The 26,464-nt window shown below is 41.4% G+C and overlaps 1 protein-coding gene across 2 annotated transcripts; it reads right to left on the bottom strand.

Annotated features, from left to right (window-relative positions):
• Positions 1 to 86: 86 nt before the first annotated feature.
• itga4 (integrin alpha 4) lies at positions 87 to 23,713 on the bottom strand. 2 transcript variants are annotated; one of them, XM_079276907.1, is made up of 29 exons: positions 23,534 to 23,713; positions 21,883 to 22,083; positions 21,184 to 21,302; positions 20,721 to 20,821; positions 19,978 to 20,110; positions 19,625 to 19,692; positions 19,189 to 19,321; positions 17,087 to 17,172; positions 16,784 to 16,846; positions 16,561 to 16,701; positions 16,272 to 16,380; positions 14,425 to 14,519; positions 14,085 to 14,175; positions 13,958 to 14,003; positions 13,493 to 13,647; positions 13,114 to 13,268; positions 12,828 to 12,980; positions 11,732 to 11,808; positions 10,706 to 10,847; positions 10,158 to 10,259; positions 9,454 to 9,530; positions 8,994 to 9,083; positions 5,983 to 6,070; positions 5,549 to 5,656; positions 4,715 to 4,840; positions 4,442 to 4,567; positions 2,330 to 2,428; positions 2,053 to 2,172; positions 87 to 1,923 (listed from the first exon to the last, which is right to left on the bottom strand). In XM_079276907.1, the coding sequence occupies exons 2-29, from the start codon at positions 22,068 to 22,070 to the stop codon at positions 1,819 to 1,821; spliced, it is 3,096 nt and encodes a 1,031-aa protein (XP_079133033.1). In that variant the 5' UTR covers positions 22,071 to 22,083; positions 23,534 to 23,713; the 3' UTR covers positions 87 to 1,818. The 2 variants fall into 2 exon arrangements, with proteins under 2 accessions (XP_079133033.1, XP_079133034.1); XM_079276908.1 differs by lacking the exons at positions 87 to 1,923; positions 2,053 to 2,172; positions 2,330 to 2,428 and adding an exon at positions 2,846 to 2,936.
• Positions 23,714 to 26,464: the final 2,751 nt, after the last annotated feature.

Consider the following 26,464-nt stretch of genomic DNA (forward strand, 5'->3'; position numbering starts at 1 on the left):
TTGTTTTTGGATTAGAAACTCTTGCAGTTTTTTAGTGTAACAGCTGCAATCATGATCATTAAAAAACAAACATGAAAAAGTTTAAATAGAAAACCCTTCATTTTAATAGAAAAGTGTTGATAAAAGCAGTGAGACTCTCCAGTGCAGAACAACTTCACATACAAATAAAACAAACTCATTTATTAAAATATTAAAAACATCTCTCTGTGTGATGTGCATTTGTCCTCAATAGACAGAACATAATGGAGGGTGGCAGCTGTTTTAACTGTCTGCATTCACAAAATACAGACAGTTAAAACTGCTTTTGAACATTCCTTCAAGTAGTCATCCAACCCTGTGGCTCTGTGACCCGACAAGATGCTTCTGTTGCTGAGATTTCACACCGATAGTTGAGTCCGGATTCAGAAGCGCTTCATCAAAGAATTTGGTGACATTGAAGCTTTTTACAAACTAAGGTCGCGACCAAGAAAGTATATCTGTAGACTAAATTATACCCTGCTGTATGGACTCATTTTCTCATAGACTTCTATACAATCGTACTTCTTTTTGCAACCAGAGGAGTCGCCTCCTGCTGGTCTTTGAAGAGAATGCATGTTTTAAGACACTTCCGCATCGGCTTCACTCGGTAGAACCGGAGGTTGCCGCCTGAGCTGGATTAACCTGAACCAAGTGGTCCAAGATCAGTTCCAGTGAGACTGTGCTACATATGCGTTCTTACAGGATTTCATTTTCCACGTAAAGCATCTTGCAGCATCTCAAAAAGCGCTCTATAAGTTAAATGTATCTCCAAACAAGCAGAAACTATTGAAGCCTTACTTGATGGCACATGATAGTTGTACTTTGGAGGAAAGTGGAAGAAAAGTGCTCATTTCTGTCTTCGTGACACCTACAGGCAGTTCACTAAAGTTGCCTTGAGAGCAACTCCATTATCAGCCTCCATTGAATTGAAGTGACAGTGCCACGAAATCTCACTGACCGGGCCTTGAGAGGGACAAAAACTCAAAATAATAAGGTAAAAACAGGCTGAAGTGACACTGTGAGGATGTTCGGCGTCCATTAAAAGACCCTGTACCAGCACATCCCAGCAGCCATCACTTCTACTTCTGTCTGGACAGCATGCAGTGTGTTCACTCTGTGTGTGTGTGTGTGTGTTAGCAGTGCATGAAGCGTTGGTCATCAGGTAAATAATAATGTACAAAGACAAAGGGAGGGTTTTCCAGAGAGCTATGAGCCAATCAGAGGCCAGGTTTCCATCGCCCGAGATCAAAGGTCATCAGAGAGTCACTTCCTTTGTCCTTTGATTAGTTTCCTCTTAAAAGAGTCAAAATGCGGTCATCGATAACTGTCCTCGATGGGTTCCAGGAAGCTTCGAGGCCTTCTAACAGGTGGTTTCAGGTTCACCTCCCTTTTTTCTTTCATCCTCCGTCCATCGCTGCTGTCTCTTTAAGTCTTTATCATCTGTATTTGTGGAGGCACATCCGGCAAAATAGTTTTGAAAGGTCAGGTTCAGGTGTGTTCACTGGAGACATTTTGTCACCCATCACACTCTCACTGTCAGGTCTGTAATGAAACCACCTGACTTGTTGAGAGTCAGATCAGCTGACTTGTAATGGACGGATTTCATTGGCCGATGATGCTCAGCAGCAGTATTATTCTAATGTTTGAGACAAACTGGCTTGCTATACTTTCATAAGCAGCACTCCATCCATCCGTCAGCACACATGTCTCATCTCATTGGAACTGATGCACAGTCACAATGTGAATGCCTTCATCCTATGGTCAGAGGTCAGAGGTCGTGGCCAGAGGAGGCAGCCGGCGTTATGAAGTGCTCTCTCTTTTGTCGTTTTTAGGGACGTAGTCCCAGCTGTCTCTCTTGAACTCCTCCTCTTCTTTCTTCTGGAACTCCCTCTTAAAGAAACCAGACTGAGAGACACACAGGTAGTCAGACAGGTGGACCATTCAGTACCATTATATTATGATACACTGGAGTTTACCAGTACGTTATATTAAAATATACTTTATGGTAAAAATGATATAGTGTATATAATTTACCTTCCACAGACACCAGATGAGAGCAGCCAGGATCATCAGACCCAAAACTAAACTGACCACGATGATGAAGACTTTCACTGTTGTTGTGGGTTTCTGGGTAAAAAGAGCTTCTACCACCACCTGTAAATGTACCACATACAGCATATGATTACTGGGGACAGCTAGAATATAAATAGATGTACAGAAATGGAGACACATTTCCAGGTTGAAGACATAGATGAGCTCTTGCTTGACTCTACATCGGTGTTTGGTCTTGACCGGTGTCGAGGTGTTTTACCTGCACTGCAGGTTGTTCGGTGATGAGGATGGTGTGAGGACCTTCTCTGGGATTGGACATCGTCGCTGTGCTCTCCAGCCTCATGACACCGTGGCGACCCTGAGACAGACATCAGGAGTTTTTAATCCGTTTCTTGAAATGCATTTGAGTAATTTCTTGAACTTAAACTTCTTTTCTTGATTTTGAGAGTGTTTTTTTGTGTGAATGAATTGTTTGTGAGTTACGCCTTGAGGGATGATTACAGTATTGGTTGTTGAACTGAAACTCAACACTTCCTGTAACTTCCCTTAATAAAACCCTTCCCACGAAAGAAACTGAATTTGTTTTTGCTGCTTCAGCTACTGCAGGAAGCTGAGCATAGATCAGCTGAGGTTAGTTTGGATCAGTTTTACATCGTTTCTACGCAGGCTGCGTCGTGAAAGCAGCATGTTAGCAGTGCAGCCGCTTTGTTCCTTGGTCTGTGTCCACAAGGGATGCGTTCAGGCTCAGTACTGAGTGTAGGATACCTGCGTTTTGGCATCAGTTAGAGCAGCGGTTCCCAAACTTTTTAGGCCGCGCACCCCCTTCTACATCCCGACCGGGTTCACGCACTCCCTATCCCCCACATCTTAAAAAAAAGAAGCAACATAGCATATTTATAGCCGCATAGAAATCGGACCAATGAGAGAACAGTTTGCTCGCGCGTGGCGTTTGTTTACAATATTTAGTCCGCTGTTAAATGTTGCAGTGTGAACACAAACCGAACAAAGGGCCAACTGCAACATTGTATCATATTAATCCCTGAATCAGAACAAAGCAAACGAACTGAAGGTGTGAAAACGCCCTGAAACACTGCTACAAAGTTTCAATAACTTTCAGTTACACAAGGCGTCACTTTTAAAGAGCAATCTGGATGCGAGGACACACGCACAGTCTCAGAGGCAGATTGCATCACATTTAATTTACAATTAACCACACATAGAATGAGACTGCAGTTGTTTTTGGCTGTTTTGTAACTCCTCCAATTTCGATATAAACAATGTAAGGGGCTTTTGACTTGCACTGGCTGCTTGGTGTTCAGGTGGCGACGTAAATAAGAGCTTCAGACTGTTAGCCAGAACCTCACTGCACACCACGCACTGTGGCTTTGGGCAATCTGCGTTGCCAATCCAAGTGAAGCCCAGACCCAGATCATTTGTATCATATTTCCTCTTTTTTACCCCAGTCTGATGCTCACTCTCGTTTCCTCTTTTTTACCTTGACTCCGCGATGGGCCTATGTGCTCCCGATTTGTCTGTGCAATCCCTTCCTCCTTCCTCCGTCTCATCTTCCTCTGACTCCCGTTCGATTTCTTCTCCCGGTCTCTCCCCAATGCACCTCTCAGTTCCTCTCGCCTCCGATTCCCCTCTCTCTCTCTCCCTCTCCTCTTTTATGACTGATAGCTTCAGATGTCACACCTGACAGTTTCCCCGATTTTCAGCCAGTTTATCATATTTGCATGAATGTTGCTGAATGAATGAAGTTAGCTGTTAGCTGACGTTAGCTGCACAAGCTAGGCTAGCTAGTGTACGTAAAAGACAGTCTGGCGGCAGGAGCTGAAGTGCATTTATTTATTAAATTGTACTTTTTAATTTTAAATTGAAATCTTACAAGGGGAATTTTTATAATTCATGGACCCGAGCGTCTTGGGTTCGTGTATAAGGGCACTTATCATACAGTAGTAACTGGAGTCGGGAGATTAGACATCTTGTATCAGCCCACGGCTACTCTCTTTATTATTGTTTTCTCTTTTGGCCAGAGGCGGGGTTGCACCTTCGCTACGGCAACCCTCAAGGGACATATCATCGACAACACCAGAACGACAAACATGAGACAGTCTGTTACATTCATGTTTTTATTTTGTGAAAATTATATTTAATATTAATTATTACACCATTAGACCACCGATACATTTTTCCTCTCGCACACCCCCTAGAGGCAGCTCGCACTTTGGGAATGCCTGAGTTAGAGTCACACACACACAACCACTGTAGTTACACATGAGTTCATAAAGTTTGAGTTAAAAGAGAAGTGTGTGTGTGTGTGTGTGTGTGTGTGTGTGTGTGTGTGTGTGTGTGTGTGTGTGTGTGTTACCGGAGCTTGGAGTAGTACAGCAGGGTTCAGTCTGATCTCCAGTTGGATGACGGCATCTCTCCCCGCCTCCAGGTTACCGAGACGACACACGAACCGCTCACACAGCTCATCGCCACGGCCACAGAACTGCACACACACACACACACACACACACACACAGAAAAAGACTGAAGTTCATACACTGTAGACCAGTGGGGTGGTAACCGTTGACTCCATCTCAAGCATCTCAATATCTCAGCCACAAATGATTGGCCATGCTAGCGCTGTGTGTACCATTCTGCGGGTGGAGGTGGAGGAGAAGAAGAAGACGAGCTGTTTGATGAAGGAAGCTTGAGGCACATCACAGTCCTCGAGGACTGAAATAGTCGTGTCACTGATCGAACACACACCGTGAGACGACTGCAGGGAGAGAAAATGTATATATTAATATTATATCCACCAATTCATTTACCGTGACATGACGTCACAACTACTACTGTACTACTAATACTACTTCAACCACTACTTCTACCCAATCAGCAACCACCATGGCTGAGTGTTCTGACAGTTGTCATTAAATGTCCAGACAGATTCTTAGTCTTGTTGATTTACTCTTTGAAAAGATGTTTCCTGATTTAAATATTTATTTTCCAGTTTTAAACTATTTTATGAAGACAAAGTTCTTATCCAGCTGCTTGCTTCTTTTGTTCAAGGCACGAAGAGTAGATATAAACCCTCTAAATCCTCTGTATCTGCAGGAGTCCCTGCCCTCTGGTTACATTTTCTTATTTTACTGTGTTCAAGACGTTTCTGGACGTCAACCTTTATAAAAACCTAGGTAACAGGTGCCAGATCGTAAGCTCCAAGAAGAATACAACAATGGCTGACACAGCGTCAAAACGTTCCAAAACGATCCAGCTCTACCTCAGCTCCCGCCTACTTTTCCAAAGGTTTCTCTGGCTCCAGTAACCGACAAAGATGGCAGCAAATTGTAAACTCAAACATCGGCAATTGAAATGTGTCTTCAGAAAAACCTGCGAGGGAGCTCACATAGACTGCAAATTGTTCTTATACTGACTGTGCTACTTCTACTTCTGTCACTGCTGCTGTTGTTTGAGCTGGACGTACCTGCCAGTCCACCACCTGCAGCAGTCTGTGTCGGTTCGGTGTGAGGATCTTCGGTAGCGCGATGTCAACCACAGTATCTACAGACCTGCTGGGACCAGAGTTTAACACCTGCAGACAGACAAAACAACAGATATACCAGAAGAGATCAACAAAATGCAAGTAAAGGGAAGTGAAATCTAAGATGTTTCCCCTCTGAACTGCAGTAGAGTAGAGCTATAAAGTAGCATTACATAGTTGCTAGTTAGCAAGTGAGCTTATTAGATTGGTCGACGACGGTACAATAGTTTCACATCGATCAAAAGAGGTGTTGTACCGTTGACGTCTGCTTCAGGACAAATTTCGTATATGTATATGACAATAAACTTAAAACTTAACTGAACTTATATCCATCCTTCCTTTGTGCAGTTTACAACCAGAAGAGGGTTAAGTAATACCTTGTATGTGTAGTTGAATCGTTCAGCGTAGCAGTCAACCGGAGTCTTGTCTTCATCTCCAAACACAAATGAGGTGGGAGTCACAAAACTGCAGGACAGACGACAGTCAGTGAGGGGCTACGCACTAACAATGTTGTTCTCAGCCTTGGTGCACTATAGCATGGGTTCCAGCTGAAGTCTGTGTTCAACTGTAAATTTGACAGCAACACTCAATCCAACAGCTCAGCATGGCAACTTAATCCAACTGTCTGTCAGTCTGTCTTCTCACGAAGCAGAAAGAAAACTAAACAAACCTTGGACATTAGTCCGAGCTAAAAACTAGGAAAGTTTAGTTAAAGTAAAAACATTTAAAACAAACTAAATGCTGAATGTACATTCATTCCCATATTCCAGAATAAAAATATATTTTCTTGGCTTTAATATTCCGATTGTCTGTTCAATGCTTCTGTGAAAGCTACAGCAATAACAATATGAATGAATGAATTTTATTTATATCGCGCTTTTCACAGACAGTAGTATCACAAAGTGCTTAACAGAGCAGACATTTAAAAGCATAAAAAACACAATGTGACCCTAGGGTCAATAAATTATCTACACAGAGAAAATTAAAAAAATTAAAGAATAAAAGAATAAAATAAAATAAAAATGTAAAACATATTTTAAGAGCAGGTCTAGGACATGGGTTTACTTTTACACCAACGCCAGCCTAAACAGGTGGGTTTTGAGCTGGCTTTTAAAAGTATCCACAGTATTTGCGAGACGCAGAGTTGCAGGCAGAGCATTCCAGAGCCTCGGGGCCACTGCCTCAAAGGCTCGGTCACCACAGGTCTTAAATCGTGTGCGTGGGACTGACAGAAGACCGAGAGCATTTGACCTGAGAGTGCGGGCGGGTGAATAGGGGCGAAGTAGATCAGCTACATAAGCCGGAGCCTGACCGTGAAGTGCTCTGTAAGTGATGGTGAGAATTTTAAAGTGTATCCTAGATGCTACAGGAAGCCAGTGGAGAGATCGGAGTACGGGGGTGATGTGAGACTGTCGATTTGTCCTGGTGAGTAATCTGGCGGCAGCATTTTGGATGACCTGCAGACGGTTAAGAGCAGATACACTGAGTGATGTGAAAAGTGAGTTGCAGTAGTCAATGCGTGAAGAGATAAATGTGTGTATGATCATTTCTAATTCAGGTGTTGATACTACAGATCTCAGTTTACTGATATTTCTTAGATGGAAGAAACATGACCTGGACAGCTGCTTAACATGAGGGTCAAACGACATGGATCGATCAAAGAAAATCCCAAGATTGCGCAGGTTGCAATGGGAAGCAGAGGAGAGAGGACTAATAATCTGCCTGATCATGGGGACAAACTCCTCTGGAGCAATAACTAGGACCTCCGTCTTAGAGTCGTTAAGTTGCAAGCAGTTTTCTGCCGTCCAGTCTCTGATGGCATTGACACAGTCCAGGAGCCTAGTTAATGTGAATGCCTCGCTGGGTTTAAATGACAGATGAAGTTGGATGTCGTCTGCATATAAGTGATAGGACACATTATAGCTTTTTATGATCGGTCCCAAAGGTAACAGATAAAGGGAAAATAACAGAGGCCCCAGAACCGAGCCCTGCGGTACACCACAAGACAGTGGAGAGGTAACAGACACAAAATCACCCACAGAGACATTGAAACTTCTGTCATTGAGGTAAGATGTAAACCAGTCTAACGCTATGCCAGTTATGCCCACCCAATCACGTAGCCTCTTAATCAGGATGTCATGGTCTACAGTGTCAAATGCAGAACTGAGATCCAGAAGAACTAACACAGAGCAGTCACCTGCATCATATGCAATATGCAAATGATCCCCTCCGATGATATAAATGGCTGTCTTGATGATTCATCTGATGGATTTAATTAGTTTTTTAGATTAAGTTTTATATAATTGTTTTACTTGCTTGCTTGTTTCCTTTAAACACTTGATTTTTTTGTGATGTGTAACAGTCAAAACAGGTGGGATGTTAAGTATTTGTAATTGTCTTCTGTAAATAATGATAAAGAAACAATACAAGTTGAAACTGGTAAAGGCTAATGTTGTAATGGTACTAGTACTCGCGTCCCCTTCCTGTTGCTACTTTAATACTTTATTTCTTAAATAAGTGGAATACAGTTGCTAAATTTCTCAGCAATGAGCCTCAGTTATTGAGGTCATCTTCTCTTGTGTGAGCTCACTCATGAGTCTCATTGTTTGTTTATACTTCTTTACTTTGGATGGAGATCAGATCAAGAGGAAGCAGGTGTTGAATTAGTGTGTGTTGGCTGGGACTGTGCACATTAGGAAAGAGAATACAATATAAAGAATTTCTTGTGGTTAATTTCATGTTGCATATTTGAAGTAACATTAAAATGCTTAATTGCTCATTTTCTCACTTCAACTATTTAAAGATAGTTTTTATCTGCAGCATCTCCAGCCTCCACTCTCTTCATTAAACATGCTTTTATCAGAGAGCTCTGTCCATATTTTAGTTTTTCTTTTTAGTTGAATAGAATTTTGCAATAAAATAAAATTGAATTTGTTTTTATGACCAGCCACGACAGCGACGCTGGTATTGTTTTCACCTTGTGAGTCTGTGTGTCTATTAATATTTACGTGTGTGGACCGATGTTGTCACAGTAATAGCATCACAAGTGTGCATGATGCAGTCAGGAAACATTATAGGTGTGAAGTTGAGATCAAAATGAAGGCAGAGTCTGAAGATGTGTGCGGTCCAAGCAAGGGAAGTAGGGGAGAGGCCATTGGCCCCCACAGTTTAAGCCCCTGGCCCATTTATCTCATTCATTTTTTATCTTTTAAAAAACATCACTGGAATTGGTGTGATTTGTTTCATCATAAAATTAAATAATTCTATACTTTGCTGACTTTAATTAGCTGCCTTGTGCGAAACACTTGGGTTTTGAAAAGTGCACTATGCTATATATTATTACTGATATTGTTTTTAAAGGGAATAATAGTAATGAATGCCGACTCACCCGTGGATGTTAATGTTGACTCCATATTTGAGAGGAAGGAAGAGGCTGACGGAGTTGTCAAGGAGATACTCTTCCCTCTCATAGTTATCACTGAGGAGAAAACAGATTTAATACATTAATACATTTTAATGTATTCTCACTTTTTTCATTGTTTGTGCACGCATTGTTAAGTGTCAACATTGTATAACCTTTTAACTTTAATCTTATCTTCTGTTTTTAGGTTTATTTTGTAACATCTGCCTCTTGGAACTACAGATGAAAAATAGCCTTTTGGCTAACTGTGGCACATTTTCAGAAATGTTTTATTAATGTGCACTGTCCCGTATCAAATAAACCAATAAATTAAATAAATAAAAATACTAACTTTATTTTACTGTGGATGTTTTTATACTTTTACTCCTGTAAAGGGTTTGAGGACTTTCTTCACCTGTGGAGACGAGAGGTGGGGAAGTGTTCTTACCTGCTAATGTTGACGTGAATGGTGACGTCACCAGGTGTGCTGTTCTGGTTGACATCCAATAGGAAGTTGATGTTCAACTGCAAGAAACAGGAAATGCGTCAGTGATTTTTAAGTGGACAGCTGCAGGATGATACACGTTTTCCTTCCTGTACTCTAATCTGGTGTATTTACTCCTTTTTCATCTTCGTCTTTAAGTTTAAACATTTCACATCCACCTTAAAACTGCTGCTCAGTCTTTCTCTGGGGGAACTCAAATATTTCAACAGCGTCTTTCACAACATTTACTCTGAGAAACACAGGAAATACAGCAAATATCTGCTGACCAGAAAAACGCTGGGGAACAAAAAGTACAGACATGCTGGATCTGACCATTGATCCACAGGGAGTTTTGAGTTAGACATGCATTGTTAAGTGTCTGAGGATCATTTTAGCAAACCGTGTGGCTCTAAAGACGGCAATGTCCCAGTCACAAATTTATTTATTTATGACATTCATGGCTCGCAGACTGCTAATGCTGATGATTTTGGTGAACTCCATGAGGTTCACATTTGTGCTTTGGAGTGAAAAGTCTCAACATCCATTGAATGGATCGCCATGAAATGTGGTTCAGACATCCATTCATTTTGTGCTAATTTTAGCATGCTACCACACTAACCTAACCTAAACAATTTGAATCCAGGTGTGTGTGATTGGCTGAGGTTTACCTGGGCGTTGGCTGAGAGGAGGAGGCTGGTGACGCTGCAGTCAACACCTGCTGTTGTACTGTTGACTTCCTGTGTGACATCACAACTGACCACATTGTCCTGCTGCACGCACACACACACACACACACAGCAACAGTTTGTGCACTTTGTTTAATGAGTTGTGAGTAATGAGTTTGTGTTGTGAGCAAGTTATAATTCTTTAGATTTCATGTTTTCGATTTTATTTATCGTTGGATTTTTTTATCAGCAACAGCCATAATTGTGTGTTCATTCAGTAATTACCAGTAAAAATATAAACCATTGTGTCGAAAACTTGCAGCATGAAATCAGATCGCGGTGTCTCATTGCATGATGGGAAATGGCAAATTATTGGCTGACTTCTTTATTAAAACGATGTGAGTTTGTTTGGCTGCATTGTAAACAGATATACCAGCTGCTCTTCTGTTGAGTGTTTGGGTATAAAACTACACCTGCTGTTACCAGCGGTAACCACGGATGTCGCCAAATCAACCAGGATTTGAATCCTCAGGATTTTAACTTAAACTCACGTTCTGCAGGACTTTAATGTAGTGGATGTTGTCGGGGAAACGCAGCGTCAGTCTCGGCAGGAAGGCGTCGTCTCCAGAGTTCAGCAGCGAGGTTTTCAACATGATCGTCTGTCCAGAGCCGAGGGCAAAGTACTGCTGCTGACTAACAACAAACAACAACGAGATCAACAATAACGCCGATGTTCCAGTCAGACCGACATCAAAGTAAAGCTGCTGATTTATGACAACAAACACTAGGATTATGCAGAAAACATTATTGTAACATTTTCCCTTGTAGAATCATTTTCCCAGGAAGGAAATGATAAACTTCGATATATTGTTACATTTATTGACAATGTAACAACCAATCACATCACAGAGACAAAGGCTAACATTGCTAACAACAATACCAGGAATATTTTCAACAAAAATATTGACTTATAGGTTAACATTTTGAAATAAGCGTAAATGCATTCTATGACAAGAGTTTGATGAGAAGATCGGTGAGCACTCTCATAGCTGCACACGTTAAATATGAAACTGCAGTCAGGAGCTGTTTAGCTTAGCTTAGCATTAAGGGTAAACAGCTAGCCTGGCAATAGTTAAAAAATATATCTACCAGAATCTTTACAGCTCACTAATTAACATGTTATATCACACACGGACAGAGAAAAAAAATGACTATTTGCTGTTTTGGGAGTTATATATTTTTTTATCTTAAGTAAGAGCCAGGTTAGTGTTGATGCTAAGCTAGGTAAGCCACATCCTGACACCGAGAAGAAAAAATATTTCACACTGGTACAGCCAGAAACAAAATGAAATCCCTGCTGCTGCTAAATGAATCCTCCAGAATTAGCCAGCAGCTAATTAGCATCATGTGTTAGTTTATGACCAGAATAGCCTCCTGGCTGATATTTATGTGTTCTAACTGGACTAATAAAATACAATACTGCTGTTGTTTTAATCTGTTCATCTTTCCGTCACTTTATTTATAATTCACACACAACTTCCTGCTGTGTATGTGTGTGTGTGTGTGACTCTTCTTACTGTGGCAGCACTAGTTGAGCAGACAGCTGCATGTTAGGCGAGCAGTTGACCAGCGAACAGGAACGAGCAAACCAAGTCTGGCAGAGAAAAAGAAGCCGCCGTGAGTTTATTGATGACGTCAATGATAATAATAATGAATGTCATCATTTTCCTCATTGATGACATTACAACCTCTGAGCCCAGCCTTACAGATGATGACTAATGTGCTGATGAATAACTCCAGCTGCAAATTCCTACACGTTAACCCGTCCTGCTCAGTTTTTATGAGTCAGTGGGACATGATGCAGACTCAGGATGAGCTGACTGATGTTGGTTAATGAGCTACAGCTGTAAACACATCTGGATTAGCAGGAAGTCATTTTCAGTTATGCGCGTGTGTATTCGTGTGTGTGCGTGTGGAGCTAAAATCAGATTAGCTGTTTCCTGCCCTTTAACATAGATCAGTTTGGTGAAGGATAGAACGATCTGACACAGAAGCTGTTCCAACACGAAACTGATGGCTTAGTTATCATTATTCTTTTTTACATACAATTCTTAATTTAGCGACAGCACAATGCACACAGTAGTAGTAGTAGCAGTAGCACATATGAGTAAATATAAGTCAACCCAAAAGTTAACTGAAGGCTAGTATTCATTTCTAGTTAATACTTGGTGTAACAAAGATTTAGGCTAATTAAAAAAATTAACACTTTGAGCAATTATTACAAAGAGTTACGAGTTTAAAAAGTCGAATTTGTCTAACTTTTTCCCGTGACAAAGTAAAAAAAAAAAAATGTAATATGGAGTGTTTCCTGAATTTATCTGCAATGACAAATCATAATCATCTTGACACCAAACTGAGAAACCATCACTCGATGAAATAATTAATCGTGAGATTTTGCGACAAGGCTTGCTGAAAAAAAGTTAATGTAACCTGAACGTCTTTGAAAAAGAAAGAAAAACTTGCTCTTTGCCAATAATGAGTTAACGCTACATCTAGACACCGCCACTTGCAACTCCTTTTGATAAGTGGCTAAATTGCTGGTGATAGCATTACCCTGCACCTGGTTAAAGTTAGCACAAGCTGTAAGTAGCTGGAGTTAGCACTGGTCGCTACCTGGTTGGTAATAGTGTTCTGGTGTCCTGCACTCTGCTGCAGAATGGGTTTTAATGGAGGGAAGGTTTTGGAAGAGGCTCTGTGGGTATTTGTTTCTTTGTGACTGTAAGAAACCTCAAACTTGATCGGAGTAAAAATGTCCTTCACATCTTTCTGTAGGAGAAACAAACAGGAACAGAGGAGGAATAAACAAAATTAGCATCCCCACAGCTAATCCAATATTACGCCCAAATTAAAAGTATTAGCTGTATATGTTTTTTGCCCAAGTCAAGATGTGTTTTTTTACCCTTTGGTAAGCCACGTGTGTTGTACAAGTGAGCTGTCCATGTCGGGCTCTCACACGCCCCCTTGTGCTATTGGCTGACCCGTTGCCATGGAAATAGAAACGATGAGGGAAAGATGGTTTATGGAGGAGGTCAGAGGTCAAATTGTATTGAAGATCTGAAGAGAGAGGGAAACTCTTCAATATCAGTAGGTAAGTCATACACACTTATGTACAATATAATTTACCATTTTCTGAACCCCTCCCCCAAACAGCAACAGGACAATCATAGCTTCGCAACCGTAAGTAAGCGCAGCAGCCCTTTCTCTACATGATGTTGCTATAATAAGAGGGATACTCTGCATTTAAATACTTTGGAGGGTTGTGTGTGTGTTTACAGTACCTATAGCTCCTCTGAACTGTCTGGACTTGACACTGAAGCAGACGGTAACATTGAAGCAGACAGTTGGAGTCTTGTGTTCTTGGCACAGCGCCACCCGCTGGTCAATCTGCTTGGGCAGAATCAGGGATGCCGTCACCTGAATCACCGGACGGGTCCTACAGGACACATTCAGAGAAACGATTACAGCATAGTGACTGAAATGTAGTCATTTCATATGGATTGAAAACAGCATGGATCTTAATATTTACAATCAGGAATCTGCTTCGACAAAATCTTGTTATTTAAAGCAAAGATTTCTTTCCACTATATGTTGGGAAGCGTTTGGATAAACAGGATGTCCTGCTTCCCCTGCAGTATAATTTCCTTCCAAATCAGCTAAAATAAGGAAGCTTCCTTCCTGTACAGAAATTGAACAGAAATTGGAGCTTTTCTAAGTCCTGTTTGAAAAGAACAGTCAGCTTTTACCTGAGAACCACGGCAGAGTCTGAGAGGAAAGCACCAACCGCCACATCTGCAGAGACGGGGAGTTTAATCTGGTTTTAATGTACAACATGACGGATGTTGTGACATAGGAAGTGGTTGTTTAGGTTACCTTGGTAGCCGTTATCGTCAATGTCAATGCCAGAGCTCAGCGACTGGCCGAACATCCTGAGGTTACGACCCAGAGTGGATCCAGTAATCCTCTGAAAACACACACACACACACACACACACACACACACACACACACACACACACACACACACACACACACACACACAAACCACATTAACAAAACAGAACAAGTTCATTCAAATTTCATCTTCGGACTCAGCAAAGTGAATCCTGGTTAAATTTAATATTCGTCATCATGAGAATCAAGTGAGGGGATAGTCTTACTGCCTGCCTTGCATTTTTTGTTAGCATTGTTATTATTAGCATTATTATTTGTACCTGAGATGGAGTTGGTGAGATGCCTTCCTCCCTGCCATTGTAAATGTAGACGGCTCCTTTTAGCTCGTCTTCTTGTGGGGCTCCAACCGCCACATCTACACACACAGAGAAGTTCATATTACTGCATTTGTGAGGACTATTGCTCTCTCCATTAGCTAACCCATCAGCCTAAGCTCAATGTAGGGCTGGGCGGTATATTCATATTATATCAATATCGTGACATCAAAAAAATATCCTATTTGATTTTCTCCATAGCCCCCAGCATTACCTCAACCTTAAACCTACAAATTGATTCCTTTCCTTCCAGGTGGCCATTGCTTCATGTTGCTTTATCTACAAAGCGTTCAGAGACTTCAAACCTGCTGCAGATTGTCAGTCAATAAGTGATTTGGGATGTCAGGTCCAAATTTTCTCAGGTGGGTCTGTAAGATGAGAAAAATATCTGAATGGTGCCCTTGAGTGTGTGACGGAATGCGTGTTTTAGCGTTGCAGTTTTGCTGGAATCGTGTTATTTGGGTTTTATGTTTATTCTACCTGCTTTGTTGTCACATACATATATGTGACTGGTTCTTGTGAGTTTGTTGTTGTCATTGTGTTAATTACATTGATTTTGACAATATGCATTGTCCGTTAATGACGAAGCATACCGTCATGCTGACGCCATAATGAGCTTATTCGGAGGTGGTTCAACTGTAGTAGGACAGCACTGAAGGCAAGGTATAAAACACACGGCCCGCCACTGGTAAAGGGTGTGTGTGGGCAAGGCCCTGTTGTAAAATGTTCAGCAGGATGAAAGTATCCAGGATTAGTACATAAACGTGAGAAAACAGCAGCATGGTCCTTTAATATTTAACCTGAGTCCTTTGAAGATGTAAGGGTCTGAAAGCCAAACATTTTCTGTATTTTTTTCTGGACCATGCCCACGCACGCACACACACACACACACACACACACACACCTACACGCACACACACACACACACATACACACACACACACACACACACACACACACAACCACACAAACGTATCTAGCTGTGGCAGATTAGAAGGCAGGTTCAGTTACAGAGCGGCAGCAGTTTGTCATTACAGTTTTAATGAACGTAATAACACACTCCAACCTTCACACAGATGGTGGGGGTGTGTGTGTGTGTGTATGTGTGAGGGCGTTGTGTTAAAGTCAGTGATGTTAGTTATCAGGAAGTTGCAGTTACTGTTTTTGGTGGGTGGATGTGTACCCTTGGTAAGAATCGTAACATATACAACAGTATGTGTTTTTGGTTGTTCAGTGCAGTAGCAGTCATCAAAGTATTGTAGTAGTATTAGTAGTATTGTAGGATCATTTCTGAGGCAGCAGTAGTATTAGTAGTATTAAAAGCAGCAGTATAATTTGCAGTTGCAGTAGTTACAGTAGTATTTGCACTAAAATAAATACATTATATATAAATAATAATAATATATAAAAAAAGAATAGACGTATTTGGCAATAGTAGTAGCAGTATTTATTAGTAGTGTCAGTAGTAGAAGCAGTATTGAAGTACTATTATCAGTACTATAGTTATGGTGTGTGCTGTGGTATTAGCAGAAGAAACATTTTGTTGTATAGCAGTAGTCCATAAGTTGTAAGTAGTTTCTGCAGGAGCAGAAGTAGTTGCTGTGGTAGTAGAAGCAGTAGTAATAGTATCAGACATAGTAGAAGATGTAGTACATTGCAGTACTGTTAACAGTGGCAATAGTTTTAGTATTTGTAATGGTCTTAGCAGCTGTAGTATTAGTACTGTGGTGTATACTTGAAATGGTTCCACCAAAATAAAAGGTCAGGTCAGGCTGTGCAGGTGTGCTCATTACCGCGGAAACCGTCGTCGTCCAAGTCTCCCAGGTCGGCGATGGTCTCTCCAAACCGGGCGGCGTAGGCATCGCTGCCAGTCAGCTGAAACTCCGCCTCCAACAGCTTCGCCTGAGACAGAGTCAGTTTGTGAGGAAACAGACGGCACAAACCGCGTCTCAAAAGGTCTATTTCACACAAGTAATAGATTACTATGTAGCATGGAACACAAGAACCTGAGCCTGATGTCAGGGGTCAGATAAATACTCTGTTTCGTGCTAAAATAGTATTTGTGTTGAAGTGTGTGCTCACATTGCCCTGGTTGATGTACACATGGACTCTTCCCTCCTCCCTAGTGACACCTGTTGCCATGGGAGCGCCGACCAACAGATCTGACAAACCATCAGCGTTCAGATCCACGGCATATACGCTGGAGCCGAAGTAAGATCCCAGCTGCGGAACAAACGCACACAAGCCAAGTGCTAAGTATACCATTGTTTTGAATGGAGGAAGCTAACGCTAAGTGGCTTCTCACCTCTTTTCCGGAGACCTCGGAGACGACTCGCAGCATGTTGCTGTCAATAGTGAAGATGAAGACCTGCACAGCACAAAGACACATACTGACTTCAACCATCACAAGTACATAACACTACACAATATCAACAAAAACTCAATAGCAACTTCACAACACCATCAAGAGGAAGTAGGAACGAGACCGACTGTCTTGAAGTTGCACACACAACCAACATTCAGACTTTCAGTGCAGTCAGTAAACAGACAGGTAGATGGGTACACAGGTACGGTGGGTCTCACCCATGGACTGTATATAAGGTCTCACCTTGCCCTTCTGGTTGTATTGCGGAGCTCCACCCACCACCTCCACAGTACCAGGACTCAAAAAGGAACCGGCTCCGACAGCATAACCTGAACAACAGCAGGACACAGTGTCACATGTTGAGACTTTTGCAGTGGTGGAAAGTACCCAAGTTCATTTAAAGATTATACTACTTGATTCCCAAACTGTTGGGTTGGTGGCCCTTATCAAATGTGAGCACACGGTAATAACTGAAGGTGATCCAAATGAATCAATGAATCATCTGCACTTATATATATATATCAGACTGAAAATGTGAAGCTAACATTTGAAAGGTAAAAATGAAACTCTTGGTTGAATGAAGGTGTTTAGTTTGGGTTAGGGTTTGACACAGTGGTTATGGTTGAAAATGAATTTTAGTCTATGCAAAACGCAAAGAGAACATGTAATAACCACAGCCACTGAGCTTCCGTCTTTGGTGTAAACCACTACTTCCTGTTTATTTGTGCTGATCAGCGAGTTCAACTGCTGTGCACACACTCCTAACTGAAGACAACACACACACACATCAGTCTTATTATTAACGTCAGTCTTTTCTGAGATGGTGAGAACAGTGAATTTGTTTACAGAGAAAAGAAACAGCCTTCATCTGAAGAACATCACACCTTTCTGTTCAGCTTCCTGTTGAGTGAGCATCACACGACATGGTTTGGTTTTGTTTTTGTCTTGCTGCAGATAATTCATTTCGTAATTTATCACGTAATCCTGATTTCTTGAATCAGGATTACAGAAACTTGGCTCTTGGTTATATATGCACGTGACTTTTTACATGCAACGTTTCACAGGATTCACCAAGTTAAATGTAAGGTTTTTTAAAACACAGAGAATGCAATTTAATACAGGTTTTACCTGGCAATATGGGACCAATTATTTGTCAACATATCATTTTTTTTAGTACTTCCTAGCGGTATATAAAATTAATTTTCTTATGGTATAATTAATTAAATTAAAGTGATCTGTAGCCGGATTATCAGCAGAAAAAGGCTGAATGGATTAACCAATTGAAAATGATGAATAAATTTAAGTTTTGATTCAAATTTAAACTTGACACTAGAGCTTCCTAGTACCTGTAGCACAGGACAACGCGGCATGGTGTAAACTGTTTACCATCATGATATCTTCATTTAGGAAGCCCACTGTGGCTGCTTCTTCTTGTGTTATTCCTCCCTGCAATGTTTAAAACTGCTCTGGCGACCAAATGCTGCAGAACACATGCTTATCTTGTAGCAGATCACTTTTTACCAAACAACAGCACCGCTATCAGAGACCCGCTTAATCCTGATGATAAATACCTGCCTTTCTTACAGTGATGCACAATAAAAGCCTCCCAGCGGTTCGCCGGTGAACACTTTGAATGTGAAGCAGAAATAAATATTTGGTTTGTATAAGATGTAACTTAAGGTCATTTTTTGACCGACATCAGCACTGCATGATGAAGTGTCCGCATACTATTCAAATATTAGGAGGACAGAAAACACTCTTCCTTATGTGATACCCTTAAACCTTTCCAGCAGTAACGTTGCTTCCTCTCATGCACCAGGTGCCAAATATCTGAATACTAACTGAATGGCAACTGTCTCATGCAACTAGGTTTTATGCATCTGAACACTATCACGCAGTCTTCAGGCAGCACATCATCAGAGCCCTCTGTGAGTAGTGTTGTCAGCACACAGGAGGCTTTCAGCTACACGACTGCTGTGGGCTTAGTGGCGTTTTGGCAGCATTCAGAGCCGAGAACACAATCACTGTAGTTATGTGGCTAAGTGTGGAGAAAATAGACAAGACTAAAAAGCCTGTGTAGATATTCTGTGTAGAATCAATTAAATCATATGAGATGGACTTGTTCAAAACAAAACTCATCCTGTTTAGACTGGGAGTCAGAGTTTATCTGTGTTTTAGTAGCTGCAACGGACTGATACGTTTCACCTTTTTGGGGATAAAAAAAGAAAGAAGGTATCTGCCTGGTAGGAACAATAACACCAGCAGTAGCATAGTTCTGTGGCTGTGGTACTGTAGCAGTGACTACAGTAGGTACAGAGGTGTACAGTAGTAGGTGTATCTGTTACCTAGGTAGCTTCCAAAGCTGACGGCTCCAGCGTCGTCGTCCAGGTACACCGACATCCCCCCGCTGGACGTGTTAAAGACCAGAACTGAACCCGTCCAGTAAGACGTCCCCGGGGCCCCCATGATGATCAGATCCTGAGAAAGACACAGGCATGATATAATGTGACGTACATATCTTAAAAAAGCTCTATGGTATACACGTGACATTTCTCTAAATATCTGTAACATCTGTTGCTTAAGAATGGGAGTTGTGACGTCACAGGGAGCTGATAGTCTTTGTTCTCTTTAAAAAAACTGCTCCATTTGAAGAGAATGAGGAAGAACAATGAGAGACCACATAGTTTACAGATTAAAAAACAACATCAAGTTTTTACAGAAGATGAATCACATTCAGTGGAAACTGTGAAAACAAAGAGGATTTTAAAGGAGCTGACTGACCTCTGTCAGGAAGTTGGAAATGCCGGCCTGACACGACCCATAATCCTCACCGAACTTCCTCTGGTGGTCTGTAAGAGACGAACAGACATGTCGAGGGGTGAAGGTGAACAAATAAATAAGGAGATAAAACCCAAATGTTTTCCTTCTGCAGCTGAACAGCTGATGCGTACACACACACACACACACACACACACACACACACACACACGAAAGAAGTGAGGTCCAGACATAATCTGAAATCCAAAACGTGTCTCCATCAAACTGCAGAGGGGTCTCTGTTAGTCACAATGCATTTGAAAAGTGGCAATAATCATCATTGTTATAATACCAAACACTGTTAAGTGCTCGTGTACCTCTGTAGCAGGGAATGATGGGCTGGGCGTGCCTCAGGTCATTTCCGTAGCGATAACAGACTCCGTTCGGCAGCTTGTGGTTCTGGCCATCTTTCTTTGAGTAGAAGACGTTCTTCCAGCGGTGAGCACATGCCTACACACACACATACGCACGCACACACACACACACACACACAGAGCATACAAATGCCATGTGACACAAACTCATTACTGACAATAACACAATCACAAGTTAGCAGTTGAGTGTACTTATTCTTATGACCCATGTCATTGTGAGAGACGTTTGTGTGTGTGTGTGAGTGTGCGTGTGTGTGTGTATATCGACCATTATCAGCCCGTTCATCAGCCTATTTTAAACCTGAAGGGAAGCCGTTAATCTTTCAGTCACTGTCTAAATGTAAAGCCTCTTTCACAAATAGCCTGAAAGGAAGTTTTCAAACAGAGCTTTGTGTTGTGTAAATGTTCCGTGATGGCTTTATTCACACTTGACAGGATGAGTGTAGAGCTACAGATTTGCTGTGTCACTGCTGGAGAACAGCGATGAATCCTATATTTTTTTTGTGCAAGGCAATATAAATTATACTGATGCTGCCGTTAATGTGCATAATTTTCTGTTTTTCAAAAGAGAATAAAATAATTTAGGACATGTTTGTGGAATCCAGGCCTCGAGGCTCTCAGTGTTTCACATATATTTTTTGTCTCAGGACAATTTGAGGCAAGGCATTTGGTAAAGGAGGTGTTACCAGGATATGTCCTCCATTGACTCCAGGTTGTCTGGACAGACTGACTCCCAGCCACTGGTGATCACTCTCTGCATCACACGTCTTCCCACATTTCAGAACGTCTGCAAACACACACACACACACACACACACAAATTAATTCAACAGTTTCACACATGCAGCCTTCACGGGTGATTAATTGGTGTTTCACTGTTAAAGGCCACATCTGACCAGCTGATAGTGATAGATATCTGAGTCCTATACTGTGTTTTGTCATGTTCAGACCGGTTCTTAGTGTGTGTGTTTGTGTGTGTTTGTGTTGCTTCGCACTACTGTATGATCTGGGAATTTCTTTACCTAATAAAGATCGGAAATGCTTCAGAAAATGCTCCTCATCTTTTGCTCTATCATGCGAGGAACATGCTAGAGTTTCAAATGCAGGAGAAAAGACTTCACAGCACACACACACAGAGATGGAAACACACCAGCGTGCATGGGGTGGCAGCGGCGGGACACAGCGGTGATGTTGCAGCGGTAAACGGCTCCGGGAGATCGAACCGATGGGCTGGAAGATGAGTTTGCCACCGGGGCTCCAACCACCAACCTGAGAGAGAGAGACAGACAGAGAGAGTGAGACAGGATCTGTCTTTGTGTCTGCTCAGTGTCTGAATGGCATCTGTGTGTGAAGCATCAAAGAGCATCTCTCATTGACAAGGACTGGCTAATTAGCATGCACACACCAACACACGCAGACACAGCCCTTCTGTGAGGATGGCAGCTAATAGAGCATCATTAACACAATCAAATGGATCTAAATTTACTGATCTCTAGCAGATCAACAGAGGGTTAACAGCAGATCAATATCTGTGTCGAAGTGTACCTGAGCAATACACTGAACCCCGGCTCCCCAGGCGCCGATCAATGGCAGCCCACTGCTCCCTATATACAGGGATGGGTCAAATGCAGTAGTCAAATTTTGTGTATGTGTAGATGTATATGACAATAAAAATGGTTTCTTCTTTCTTCTTTCTTCTTCATATAGGGCCAATGGCACGTCAAACGAGGATCAACAAGCAGATCAACAGAGGATCAACAGAAGACCAATAGAGGATTAACAAACTATGAATAGACGATGAACAAAGGATCAATAGTAGACCACAATAAGTTCAAGGGTAGATCAATACCAGCTATGGGCTCCATGGCGATGCAGCAGGACTGAGTATCCAAACATGGATGAGGAGGGGCCGCTGAACTCCAGACTGTGGTCCTGATCCAGACTGTACCCTGCTGCAGGATGGACCAGGATCAGGACCAGGACCTGAACCAGGACCAGGCTGCAGCGCACACACATGTTGCCCACTGAGGGACGCATGATGGACGACAGACTGCAGGGACACCAGAGATACACAAATCAGTAATCAATACACATGAGATCACAACAAACTTCGGATCTTTATGTCTTCATCTTTACAAACTCATATCATCTGTTTAAACTCACACAACTTTATTTAAATGTTAGTGATGATCTTAAAGTTCCTAAAGGTACCAAATATGTCAGACTAAATACACGAAAATAAAATAAAACATCTATCTGATGGAAAGTTGTAAAGTCTCGTGTTTTAATATTTCCCTCAGTGTAGACATCCTGTAGCTTCAGCCAGTAGATGGTTAACCTAGCTTAGCATAAAGACTGAAAGCTAGCGTGGCTCTGTCCAAAAGTAACAAAATCGACCTATCAGCACTTCTAAAGCTCACAAATTAAATGGCGACTTCTGTACTTTTCAACCTGGACCCTATTTGCGCATGTTTTGTGTCAAGTTTTGTAATTGGACCAATAGAGAGGGAGAACGCACAGCCACTTAGTGGGCTGCAATGCGCGGCTGTTTTGTTCTTGTGTCATGTGACCTGTAGCCGGAAGACAAAGGTGGAAACATGAGTGAGGGTTGGAGAAAGCAGTGTCGGGAAGTTCATTGTGTTGTAGTGCAAAAAACGTAGCTTAGTGTCGTCGAACATATTTTCATTGTCATGGCTGGATTTTTGAGCTGATTCGACTTGTTTAGACACAATAACAAACAGACCAGATCAAGTGAAAGGTAAATAAAAACGTATGATTTCTCTGTTGGGTGCTTTCTATAACGTTGTCAGGCTTTTATAATAACGATCTGACAACAAGCACTTTTAGTGGAAGCACATTGACGTTGATGAAGTTGCACCGAGCGATTACACTGCAGCCCGTTTAGGCCTACTGCAGCTTTACCTCAATACTGGACCCATTTCAAAAACTGTCGTCCACATTAATCACTTAGACACAAAAACATGGGAAAATAGGGTCCCGGTTGAGAAGTTACCCTTCAACATGTTTGTTTATTCTATAAAAAAACAAGAGTAAGAATAATTAAATCAGACAGAATCAGTTGGAGGAACACATTTTGGCAGAGGTCCCCCAAACTTCTTGGTCCGGCCGTGTCAACGGAACTCTTCTTAACTATATTTGTAATTAATAAAAGTTTGATATCAGGACTTGAAACTGAGCATGTTTACGCTGTGGTTCTCTTACTGAGCAAAAATGTCCTTCCTTACTCTTATTATAAGGCTATATTTACAGATTCATATTGATTAATCAATGACAGTTCTGAATCTAAAATATCTATAAAGAAACATAAATGTATAAACCCCTTTCTTAATCTGACCAACTGTCCATAAATACAACATTTAGAATAAATAATTTGAAAAGGAGAGAATGTTTGTTTTTATGGCTGAAAACTTTTCTTCATCAACTCTGTCAGTCCGACTACCGGTCATCGTTTCGTGTAACTAACGGGGAATTTACTGTACCGTTAGCAGATATCCCGGGTCAGACTGTGGATCCGGTGGGCAGATGTTGAATCAGTGGGCCACCTCTGGGCAGCAGATGTTAAACCAGAACCAGACAGCCGCAGTGTGTTCCAAAAGGTCTCCGTTAAATCCTTCTCGTTTCCCGGCGTGACACGCTCGTGGAAACCTCCTGTTGCTCCTCGGTCCGTTAACCGTCTCGTGCGTGAAACCCGGCTGGAGGAGCGCACGAGGCTCTGGGATTGTGTGACAAGACAGAAAAAAAGTGAAGCTGGGTGGAAGAAAGCTGAAGAGGAAAACCCCAAACTAGAGTTCATTTGAGTTTTAGATGAAGTCAGTGAAACTGAGAAGTGAGCGCGCGGAGACCCTCCCTCCGTCCTTCCGTGCGCGCGAGTGTATTGTGTGTGTGTGTGTGTGTGTCTGTGCGTGTGTGTAACGGTGTTTCCTCTCCACCCTGGCCATGTCCGTTTAAGCGCGCGAGGGTGTGCACGCGGCTATGTGTGTGTTTCCTCTTCAGTTATCACTACAGTGTGAATGGAGTCAGCGTGGCTCTAATCTGATTTCTACTGTCTGAAAGCTGAAACACAGAATACCCTCCTCAAATATACAACTTTAGAAACAACAATTAAGCAAACAAATGGCGTCATGAATATCAATCGGAATATGTTGGTCGGAGCTTGTGCAGATGTTACAGATGTGACAATAGAACACAGTGGTGGAATGCCTATTGTAGGCTGCATATCATTTCGATGTTTTGTCATAGCTCTCTCACTGCATTTGGGAGGGAAATATTTTAGCCTATACTCTTTACTGCACCACAGGTATTTGATAACTTAAGTAACTTTGTAGTCTCAGATAAATAAGAATAATCAACCGATAAATCGTGATATATTATTATAGGTTAAGCTACTACTAAATCAGCCCCACCTTCACCAGCTGCATAAGTAATGTAGCATAATGTGTGTTTTTGATTCTGTGTTTTTTTTGGTGTGTATTTGTGACTTTTGTTTTTGTTTCTGTTGGACACTACTGTTTGTTGTTTCATAGTGATTTCACTTCTTTTGTCATCCTTACATTTGGCTCAATAATATCCCCCAGTAATGTAATATATACAATCCTAAAATAGGCACAAAAAAAGTAGCCTGCTATTACTTTTGGTACTTTTTGAAGCTCACACTTTTACTTTGTGAAATGTTGAATGCACTTCTAACTTCTAACAAAGTATGTCCACAATGACGCTACTTTTACCAAAAATATTCTCGTAAAAGATCTGAGCAGGAGGACACTAAACCATTTTTAAAAGCGTACTTAAAGTGCACTTAAAGTTGATTTACATTCACTGTGACGTCACGGTTGTCATGTGGTCTGTAATCCTGCTCAGTTGAAGTGATGCTCCTTGTAGTACAACATATTTATTATATTATTTATCGTAATTATCGCGGTGTTCTGTGCAACATTAGCATTGTGTAAAACAGCAGGAATCCTGATGCAGAGGGATGTGTAAAAAACAAACAAACTCATTCACTGTTTAACTAGGTATGTAAGCTTATACATCCTCATCATTTTGCATCAACACTCTTTTTTATTCCACACAGAATTTTCACACTCAAATCAAATAAATATATACACATACAGTAAATATGGAGTGATTATAACTACTCTAGCAGCTCCATGAGGCTGTAGACTAGAGCCTACTTAGACACAGCAATGCTTTAGCTAAATGCTAATGTAAGCGTGCTAACATGCTCAGAGTATTTACCATGTTGACCATTTTAGTTTTTACATTGGCTAATGAGCACAAAAACACAAAGTCTGCAGCTAGGATGATGGGAATGTCATTAGTTTTGCAGTATTTAGTTATAAACCAAAGTAGGGCAAAGTGCTAGATCATCAGAGTCATAAGGATTCATCCTCTGGGGAACAAGAATGTCTGTACCTTAACTTCATGGCATCTAATAGTTGTGGACACATGTCACTCTGAACCACAGATATCAAGCTCATGATGGCTCCTCTTGAAAAGTCAGAGGACCAATCGAGTCATTAGGACACATCGTCTGTGAACCATAAGTATATGTAGAAAATATTATGTCAAACCATCGGTATGATATTTCATAGAATAAATTTTGACCTGAGTGTAGAAGAAAAGTCGGAGAGTCATATGCTTCATCCTCTGGGGATCATGAACGCCCGTACAAAGTTTCGCAGCAAACAAAGATGGTGAACATGTTTAACATTATATACTAAAAAGCATTGCCAATGTGTTAGAATGCCAGAGTTAGCATTTAGCTCTAAGCACCACTGTGCCCAAATACAGCCTCATCGACTGTCTGTGGTACGGCCTCACAGAGCTGCTAGCATGTCTGTGGACCGTCAGCCTTGCTAGTTTGTCTGTTGTTACCTAGATGACAAAAAAACTCCTAAAAAACTTCAACAGTAAAAGAAGAGGAGACATAATTATATAATAAAAGAAGAAAAAGTAGTCCAGTGGTGAATACATCCTATATCTATCATATCAGTTCTTCTGTGTTGGTAGTTAGTGTGACGACCCGGGTTGTGACATTAGTCAGGTAGTCAACTGATCCCGCCGTTATTCTGTATAATTTATTTTTTGAGAATATTTACACAGAACTACTTTGTGTGATCCAAACTGTTTTTATTCCAGTGTTACTGGACTGGAGTAAACAACGACTTTATAAGTAGTTTAAAGCGGTGAGCAGCTGGTGTTAACTGTGTTCAGATGACGTTCAGGGGAAGAGTATTTGTCCTGAAACAGTCACTGATGAACTCTAACAGCTCTGTGATTCATTCCAGGCCTCCAACCACAACCGGCCATCAATAAATAAACCAGATCGAGGGACACAAAGAAAATAAGAGGGAGAGCGTTTTTCAAACGTTCAAACTATTTCAAGTTTATTTACAGTATCTGTGTGACTT

Source organism: Melanostigma gelatinosum (genome assembly GCF_949748355.1).
Source record: "Melanostigma gelatinosum genome assembly, chromosome: 10".
NCBI classification, from domain to species: domain Eukaryota; kingdom Metazoa; phylum Chordata; class Actinopteri; order Perciformes; family Zoarcidae; genus Melanostigma; species Melanostigma gelatinosum.